At 34.9% G+C, this 10,633-nt stretch overlaps 1 protein-coding gene across 4 annotated transcripts in view; it reads left to right on the top strand.

Moving 5' to 3' along the window:
* Positions 1-9,811, top strand: part of ATRNL1 (attractin like 1) — a 403,630-nt gene extending 393,819 nt beyond the window's left edge. For all 4 annotated transcript variants that reach the window (XR_011904014.1, XM_072339810.1, XM_072339811.1 and 1 more), the window contains one exon: positions 6,297-9,811. Coding sequence is in view for 3 of the 4 variants with exons in the window: in XM_072339810.1 (XP_072195911.1) it covers positions 6,297-6,421 (125 nt within the window). In the remaining variant the exon portion in view is untranslated. The remainder of the gene's footprint in view (positions 1-6,296) is intronic.
* Positions 9,812-10,633: the final 822 nt, after the last annotated feature.

The following is a 10,633-nucleotide window of genomic DNA, read 5'->3' on the forward strand; positions in this document are numbered from 1 at the left end:
GCCTATTTTAGCATTTAAAGTGAGTCAATAAGAGTTTTAGAGAAGAACCTTTTATCTTCAGTCTCAGCAGTCAACTACAATTCCTTTTTTATTTATTTTTTTTTTTTTTCCACTGTCTTTGGAGTCAATCATATTCTTAATAATACTGGGCAAATTTCTGATGAGCTTTACCAGAAAGCCCCAAGGAATAAGATCTGAGAAATATGTAATAATGTACCCAGTAATCTTTATAACTATTGCAGCTTAAGGTGTGCTTTCCTTTACAAATTTAAAGATAATTTTTTTTACAAAGTAATACAATCCAGCAAAGTGCAATAATCTCATATTATCATATGATGTTATTATATTAAACTTTATTACCTTCTTAATTATAATCTCAAGACCTTTGAGTTCAGACAAATGAGTGAGAGAAAGCAGCTTTAAGTTAACCAAAATGGCATTACACTAATCTCAGCCTACCACTGAGTTACCAACAGTACCTATCTATGTCTCCTTCATCAAGACAATATTTGTTTACCCTCTTGAACAAACAAAATCTGCCCCAAAGTGATTTGATAGCTATCTCACATTGGAGCAGAAGCCTAGAGTATACACTCCCTGACCTGAAGCTGTCCTTGGGGAGTCAGCATGCACCTTGGCCACATCGTCAGTCCCCATCTGCCCACAGCAAGAGACCAATCAGCACTTGCTGTGTCAGCTACCAGCTGGATGGATAGTTCTAAGTCACCAGACGTTGTGCAGACCTGGATAACAGACTAAACCAGACATATGTCACACTGAAATGGAGGGGATAACTGCCTGACTGTATGCAAAAAAAATCACTGCCGGGCCCTCAGAAGACAAATATTCCACACAAATATGTAGGGCCATTTCCTTTTCAAAATGAGAAAAATTTGGGAAAGGCTGAACATTTCACAAAAGATACCTTATTGTATAGTCTGCGCTTCCCACAAAATGACAGCAAGTAATTTATAAGTCTATTCTGGGAACTGGAGATTCTTAGTCCCTCATAGATACTGTTATTACTAAATACCAAGGGTATAATACAAAGGAGCACAGCATCTCCTCTCTACTAGTGTGTGGTATCCACGCTACCATTATTTAGTTTATTATTTCTCTGGTTTAAGCACTGTCTCATATTTTACTTATTTAATTAAGTTATATGCATAAGAAAAGAGAAACATACCTCCTGGTCCCTTGGCTGACTTCCCATCTAGCAAAAAATTACCATTGAAAAAGAAATGATGAGGTTACTTACCCAAAGTAATTTCCTTGTTAGTCTTGTTTGTTTAATATATCTTTCTCATAGTATGAGTAGAGTTAACTTAAAATCTGTATCTATGAAGCAAACAGAAGAGAGGCCTATAAAAAGACTGTGATGTTGAGATGCTGTCAGTTTGTTCATTTCAAAAAAAAATCTCATTTCAGTCAAAAACATTGCAGTATGAAAATTATGCAGATACTTACTCTTGGCAGTTGCTTATGATGGTTGTTCTCTGTGACTAAGTCTTTAATCTCTGGATATTGTCTAGACACACCCACTAAATCAGGACCCTCAGATATGTGTGCAGAACTGGACCAGGTTATGACACTGAAATGAACTCAGTTATACACGGGATCACAGAATGGCCTGGGTTGAAAAGGACCACAATGATCATCAGTTCCATCCCACCTGCTATGTGCAGGGTTGCCAACTGCCAGACCAGGCTTCCCAGAGCCACATCCAGCCTAACCTTGAATGCCTCCAGGGATGGGGCATACACAGCCTCCTTGGGCATGTAACCATTAATAGCAACTTAACAGCAAACCGGAGAGGACAGCAGCACTTCCTGGAGATTTTAAAGCAAGAAGGGCTGTAAAGAAACACAATGATGCCAGATATGATACGGTGGATTAGAGCTCCATGATACCTCTGGCCAGTGTTGAATTTCAAGTGATTCAACTTTTCTCCAAGAAAGTAGTTACTTGTTTATCATATGTGTACATACTTAGGAGAAGGTTTTGTGGATCATTCCTTCTGCTCTGTTTCCTTGTGATGTGCCTTTTGGCTAACTCCCCTCATGACTTGCTCTATAGCATGGAAGTATGTAGCACAAACAACGTTCTGGGCTTTTCAGTCATGAAAATTTATCACAAGTCAGACCATTTGAAAAAAAGTTTTATTAAAAAGAAAACAGGAAAAGTACAGAAAGTTTGAGACAGCATTGATCTTTTTAATCAAAAAATTAAACTGAATAAGAATAGACCTAGTGTAATGTTATGTATACCATGAGAGAACTGTTTTTGTTGGGTAGTTAGTAACACTTGCCAAATAAGAACCTTTTTGAAAGTTATATTCCTCTACCATTATAACCACTGTAGTGACTAAATATGTTACCTATGAAGAATAAATGCGCTGCCCTGGAATTCATCCTCAAAGGTTATACTGAATGTGATCTATTTCATCAAATTCAGAAGCAGATAATAAAAGACTGCGTTCTTAACAAGGTATTTTTGTATATAAATGTGATTTATACTCATGTAATATATAGATGTGTACTTATAAAAAGATCTTTATAGACTTGAAATGATAATAAATTACAGGCCTCATAAAAATTCCCCACATAGTAACTGGTAGTTTTACTGAGACAAGCATGAAGTTGTGTTCACTGTGCACGATGGTCATCTACATCAGACACTCGAGCTTGCAGTTCTTACCACTTGCTCAGAATATCTTCAAGCTCTTGAGATCCATTGGTGTGTTCATGGGCAATGCACATCACCCAATGGAAAAACAGATCATTTACAGTAAAAAGGCTCTGTCCACTATTAGGTGAGCAGGTACAGGAACAAGTTGACATAGAACCAACAAAAAGCAGTGATGCAAACAATGAGGCTATTAAAATAATACTGTATGATTTACTCTTTCAGCTTTAAGTCTCACTTTGGAAGCTGTCATTTTGTTTTCATTACTTAAGGTCACCTTAAGCAATGGCTATAATATTGGTTAAAATATCAAACAATTCTCACTGATCTACTTGACTTGTAGTTATTTTACTGCCTTCAGCATTGTGAATGTTCTGATTCTGCGTGACAATGAAAATGTGAAGAATTTAATCAAGTGAAGGCATCTATTCAATTATTATCTCCCAATAATACATATCTAAATTGAAAAAAAACATTTCCAATTACCTGCCAAACCATGAATCTGAGGTCATTCTTTGTTCCCTTATTTTTGACAAAATAATAGGAATAACTCAATGCATTTCTCATTAAAATGAACAATAGAGGAAGAAAAAAGGCTTTAAATATGCAAGCCAGCATGTAAGACTAACTTTTTCAATGTTGGAGTTTTTGCTACTTTTAGAGATAGTGTAGCCTTACATCAGTTCAAATGTAGCTGTATAGAATCAGAGAAAAAGCATTTAAACATCCCAGCATGGGTATTTCCATTTAAATCTGATTACAGTGAAATAAAACTGTAGCTATTAAAGGTTTAGAAGAACTACAAATACAAGCAGTAAAAGAAGACAGTTAGTAAATGAGGTAGTAAAACATTTCAGCGGGGCAAACAGTTTATAGCACTCAGCCTTCCTACAGCAGACTGTGCTATTCACTGCAGACCCATGCACTGTTCCCTGAACTGCACTTAAACCTGCAATTAACCTTTCACGCCTAATGAAGCTGTTTTGCTGGAAAATTAAAATATATAGTACTGCATGTTTTTACAGAGACTGGGGGAGAGCATCTCAAAATGAATGACTTTTTTCTGATGCTTCTGTTTAAATGCAGAATTAAAATGCTGTTTGTACATAAATTGGGAATGCACTTTTCAAGGCAATCTTGTTTGATGTGCTGTATTTCATTCCTGTACTTATTAATTGTTTTGCATAATTGTAAAAAAAATAAAATAAATTCACACATCAGTAATTTTATGATTAGATACTTCTTGAGAATAAACTACTATCATTTAACTTCCATTAGGAAAGACAATAGTTCCGCTAGCGATAACCACGTTCATATTGCATTCTGTGGTATTTCTCTCATCGTGGATGCAATTATGTCTTATAAAAATAAACTTTCCACTTATGTATTTGACTGGGCTCACTCCATAATGATCTTTCCATGCATATCCATAAAACAAGCAAGAGATTGTTTTAGCTGCACAGAACTAGGTCAGGTTATTTCTATAACATTTAGTGGAAAAACAAACTAAACATAAAAATAGACGTGGTTCTGTAGGTAGGCATATTTTTACTAGTGGAGGTGATCCATTGATTCTGCATGTAGAATGCTTACTGGTTCCACTGTTCCTTTCTGCCAACTTCAGAACGTTATCAGAAGCAACAAGGAGCCACGTACTGGTTGTGAAAACACCAGTTTGGTGGTAGGGAGGATGTTTATATGGCGACATCTGGGGAAGATGGGTAAATGAATTGATTTACAATGAGAGGCAATAGATACAGAGCAGTACGGGATTTACAATTCCAGCTTCAATGAATATAAAACTTTTCGCATTCACTGTTTAGATATAAAATCTGGAAAATACAGACATGTTGTTTGTTATTTTTCTATGTGTGTATGTGTGTGTGTTGTGTTTTTGTTTAATGAATATTTAAACCACATCGTTTTTATCAAATTTTCTGTTGTATTTTGATGCAAATTCTGTTTGCTTGCAGTGTCTGTGCATCAGCTTGACTTGGTAAATGAAATTCCTTTAGACCGCCAGTCTGAAATAATTAATCGTTCCTGCAGTTAATTGTATTGCTTTGATAACTATACAGGGCATAGAGAACATAATAAGTGAATTTCATCAGATGATTTGTGTGACGTTTTGAAAAATGATCTTTTGGAGTGACCTGATTTTAATGGAACTCTTAACAGCATCCCAGTGTATTCCAGTGCACAGCACTAGATTTAAAAAACAATAGGTTTTTTGCTTTCTTAAGTGTTACATAAAGTGAGGACACTGTCATTCATTCAAGCATATTTTTAAATATCTTATAAAAAATGTAAAGCCTGTTTTCCTAATGACATTTATTCCATTTAGCATTCTTCCTCCCTAAGCCCAGGATCATGTGTAAGCAAGCATCAGAATTAATTTTTCTAATACCAGACACATCTGATATTTTAAAGGTGCCATGAAGATTTCAAAAATTATGTCTATGAGGAAATGTATCTGTATGTGAGAAAAAAGACTTAATTAATCTTGGTTGCTACATATCCTGTGATAGCTGTCGGTAGCTTTTTACAGTATAATGCTATGAATTTTCAAAAAGCTATGTGCACATTAATCACTGCAATGCTTTTGAAATAAGAAGGATAGTGTTACCATATGCAATAGCATAAATTCTTCAGGATGGTTGAGAGACTAAGATGTATTGGGTGTTATGGAGAACCAGGAGCTTCCTTGCCTATATTATGGATATATTTAAATGTGCTTTGGTAGATATAACTGTCACAGTTTTATTGTGGCCATAATGGAGTGCAACATATGAATGATGTGAATACACCTAATCCATTTCATTGAAGTATCACCTTTGTGAATCAAAAATTTTAGAGCTCACATTCATTAAGCATTTGAGTAACTATCAAATGGAAGCATAAATTCATATATTACTCATTTCCTAGGCATACCTGCCCATACCCTTTGCAATACTCTGTAATACTCTGCTAAGATTATAGCAGCTTGTGAAATATTGACAGCCACAATTTGGAACAGCTTTGGCTGGTTGACCACATTTAGACTCACCACAGACCAACACCATCACATTTCAGTCTCTGTTCATAAGCCCATACATTATGAAAGGTTTTCATATGTTTCTCTGCATGGTAAATACAAAGCTCTTGGTGCTGGAAGGCACATGTATTGCAAAGGGAAATATTAAAGAATAAAATGTGCTAACTGTGGTCTCCCTTTTATTTTCAGATTTGATATCTTCATCCATTTATAAATGCAAAGCACGGATATTAATAAGGGAAAATCCATGTCAGAGCTCCTGGTTCACATAACATAGAAAACATTGACAAAGAAAGGTGAAGCTAATATCACACAAAAAATCAATGAGACTTAAATGGAACTCAGTTTTCCTGTTTCCCAGTCTGGTCTCTTAACTGCACATTTTTCCTTCTCCTTTACTTCACTGTAACAAGGTAGCATCTCAGAAAGTGAGAGCTTGTTATCTAACTCTAAAATAAAGCTAATCCCTTCTGGGAACATACAGAAACTGTGCACAAAATGAACCTCCACAGTGCTATGGAAGTTTTCTTATGAAAGCTGGGCATTAAATGTTGTTTTCCCTCTATTTGTCTTACAGGTCTTGCAATTGCAAGTGCACTCATAGACATTTCACAACAGAAGCCTGCGGAATGTAAAGATAAGAGTTCAGGAGTCAGAAATAGGAAACATCATCTTTCAACACGTCAAGGAACTTGTGTCTGAAATTCAAAAACTGCAGTTGTATATTCTGTAATGTTTTCTTTTTAAATGGCTTCCATTGAAAGCTATACTACAGCCTCAGTTTTTATGGAGGCAAAACTATGAATGAATATATTAGTTACTCTGTTATAGTTACACAGCCTACTATACCCCAAAGCAGAACAAATCTATGGTAGGTATATTTGATGAGCTTTAATAAAAAGAATGGATTCTGATATCAACAAAACATTAAATAAAATACCTAGCATTCTTAATCCTGAACATATCAGAGCAGAGAAAATCCTGGAACAGAACTAGGAAAAACTGTACATTGTTTTGTAATGTAGAGGGAAATTGTATAATTGAAATTTAAACAAATTTCATGAAACTAAAGGACATTTTTGTATAGCTTCATGTAACAATGAGAATTGTACAGTTCTTTCCTTGCAGTCAGCATTAAGATGTCTTTCCAGTAAGCAGGAACTACGGAGGAACATTTGGATTTAGGTGTTCTGTTATCATTGCCCAAAGCAGGTAAGCAACAGAGCTCACATGGGACTTCCACGACAGCTAGCTCATTAGAAAAGTTGGTTGAGCATGGGGAAACTTCTTCTTTTGGCAAGTTTGGCATTTTTTCCAAGAGTCTCCAAGTTTGCAATTCTAGCTTGCTTCTTACTCTACAGTAACATAGCGGCCTTGTTTCAATATTGAAACTTTCCAGTATCTATGAATTGTTCTCACCTCCAAACAGAAGAAATGAATCCCAGACAGCACTTTGACCCTCGTTTGATAGACCAGTATGGTTTTCTGATGGTTTTGTTCTCCCAGCTGCAGAATTTCAACTCAGCCTCTTTCAAAGCATGAATAACAAAACTGAAATAAATAATTGTTTAGAAATCCAAGTTGCTTCCAGCAGTGGTTCTAAAATTTGACATCCAGGATGGATCCTCACACAATCAGTACTCAGAAAGAGAAAAAAGATGAAGGATTTTAGCCTGCTGTGGGCTTGGTCACCGCAGTAACCAAGCAAACGATTTTAATGGCCCTCAGTCTTTTAATTTACTCAAATTCATGAACATAAAAAAGTAAGAGAATGCTAGGGGGTAGGTAGCAGACATGTCATGTTGTCATTTCTGCATTGCACGTTAACAGCGGTATAACATGAAACTGGTAGTTCTGTATGAGCTTGTTGAAAGTGTAGTTTCTCAGCTCCAAATTTGCTACCATACTAGTACAGAAGAGTGATACAGAGGTATAAATTCTTCATGTAATGATAGACTTTTGGTAAATATGAAAGATATAAAAAGATAATTGATGTTTACTACTATATCTGTATTTTTCATGTTCTTTTTATTTCAGGAATATGGAGACATTTTACTGTTTATAGTTGACTACATAGTTACTTGCATGCCATGGTGGTGCAGTAGCAGTAATAAAACCCTGTTGTGAGTTGTGTTTATTTTGTAATGCCATTCATATCTTGAAGTACTCAGCTTAATTTGGGTGAGGACTAAATGTAAAAATAACTATAAAAAGGAACGACTGTACAGTGTGTAGTTATATCTTATACAGCAATATTAGGTTGCATCTAACCATGACTACTCTATTGTTTTGATAAATTATGCACTTATGAATTATGGTATAATTATTTCTTATGCTGGCATGATTGCTTCAGTACTTTCATATCTTAAGATTATTATCCTAAAATAATGCCATCACAATCTTGTGACTTTTATTGCCTATTCTGACCTCAGTCTCTTGTATCTTAAAATTTTAAAAACTCCTACTCAAAGCTTCTATTGGGAACTTTCGATCAATACTACTATTAATATTGTGAAAAAAAAACAGTCCTTTGTAGACAACCCTTTCTGTCAGTTTTCAAGTTGATCTGTTCGAATGAATGCAAGACAGTGGAACTGTTTTATATATGACACGTACTCTTATGAAAAGGAAAGAACCACTTGTCTGGAATATTTTCCAAGCTCTCTGTTATCCTCAACCTAAACATTTCACATAAGAATTATATACAGTGTGTGTTTTGTGAACGTACTGAAAACCACAGAAAGACCATTTCTTCTTGTAGAGCAGTTTTGACTGTACTCACAAAGGATTACATTCCTCTGTATGTCAACCAGAGTTTGACAATTACTTGAAAAGCAGATATGAATTGTAAAGGGATTAAAATATTTTATTGCAACATTGAAGATGGGCAAATATTAGTCTATTTTATTGTGTTAACAGTTAAAAATGTTACTTTATTGTACAAGAAAAGCATGTTTGTCATAAGATCATTCAACATTTTCATGTATTCTGAGAACGTTTTCTCCTAATGCAACTTTCTTCTCCTAGGGCCCCTAATTGCATGCAGATTAGTAAAGGCATATAATAATTTAAATACCAGAAGTTTGCCAACATATCTTAAATCAGTGTTTCAGAGCAACTTTTATCTCTGTTTTAAAGGTATAAAAATAATATGATATGTCTGATATCTAAATACTGACAGTTGTTGTCAACTCCTAACTTTTTAATAATGACCACTGCACATCAGATGAAATGTTTTATCAACTGTCACATTGTGATTGCTTCATGAGAAAGCCAATTTTGTTAAATCCTGCTTTCCAAGATTAACTTTTGACCTCTTTCTTAGAGTCAGAAAATGTTGAATGGCCTTTTTTTAACCCAAATGTGATTTATGTTGGATGAAAAATAAATGACTAAATGCTGTTCTGGAAAGTAAACCCACAGTGAAGTTTTGATTGTCAGGATTCCACCCCCACCCCCATCCATTCCGCTGAGGGAAATTCAGCAGCTATGAGCTACTGGTCAAAGTACAAGACAGACTATCCATAGTAGCATGGACAGTCCTTCATTTCTTCCTTGAACCTGTATATTTATACAAAGTCTTATAATTACCTGAATAAAATTTGTGTATTTAAAAACAACATATTAGAAAATGCTAAATTCCAGAGACATTAGTGAAGATGCTGCTAATTGGGAACATCCCCATTTATCTGATTTGAAAATTTTCATAGCTGACTATTCTCTTCATAGTCAAAGTCTTTTCCTCTTCCCAAGCTGAATATTTTGGACAAGTTTACATTGAGACTTTTATAGAATCATAGAATCACTAAGGTTAGAAAAGACCTCCAAGATCATCCAGTCTAACTGTAACTTTGTATTTATTATGTGTAAAATCTGCAGCAATGGTTCTTTTCTAACTAATCTAATGCAGGGAGCTGGAATCCTGATGGTAAGAATTTTAGTTTGAGATTGCTTTAACAGGCATTCAGTCTTTATAGCATTAATTTTAATTATAAACTCATTACATATCTAATTTCATTGCCAATTTTTTATAAAGTATCTGGAAGGTTTCTTGACAATAAAGGTAAATTCTCTGTTAAAGGTAATTAACAATCCCCTCTCTTTTTTAATGCAAAAGTATCCTATTCTAGGTATTACTGGAAAAAATTCAATAAATTAAGTTTTCAGTCTTCAAGGTGCAGAATTAGCTGAAAATCTGTAGTTTGCTAATGATTATACAACACTTTCTAGATCAAAGTATGGACCACTTGGGGATATTTATATGCTTCTAATAGACAGGGTTCCACGGACAGCAATAGCAAAACTCCCATCATCTACAGCTGGCCAAAACTTCCCATATTGGCTTCAGCTGTGCTAGCCTGTTAAATACTAAAAGCTGACAGAAGTGAGATTTTCAGAACCTAGACTTGAATAAATTGTAATTGTATTATTATTGTTATTTTCATTTAATGTTATTTCACTTTTAAAATGCTTACTTGCATTTCTTATGGGTGGGTACGTAGCTACCACTATTTCTGATGTTGAAAGTCAGCAACTTGTTTATTTATTAGAAATTCTAGTGACCCCCCAGAAGTTTACTCTGAAGTGAAGGGGACTGTTATTACCCCAGGTTTCCATTTGTGGTTATTTCTTCAGTCAGTGAGGGTGTGGATTTAGAACTCTATCTGATAAGATAATGATAAGAATATGATAAAGATAATGCTCTTCCATGGGGTTACCAGTTTGTGGTCACTATTTTCAGAGAGTCCAAGGTGGAGTACATAAAGTGAGGCATGCACCTTCACGTCTTTACTTTTTAATATATTTTTCTGTAACAGGTTTTCCACACTAAGTTAAGGCTAGGGTTAATATTGCAGTTAGCTTATTTGAGTTTGAGTTTGAGAGAATTGTTGCTTGCTTAATGATTACTTTTTG

This window comes from Excalfactoria chinensis, chromosome 6 (genome assembly GCF_039878825.1).
Source record: "Excalfactoria chinensis isolate bCotChi1 chromosome 6, bCotChi1.hap2, whole genome shotgun sequence".
Lineage (NCBI taxonomy): Eukaryota > Metazoa > Chordata > Aves > Galliformes > Phasianidae > Excalfactoria > Excalfactoria chinensis.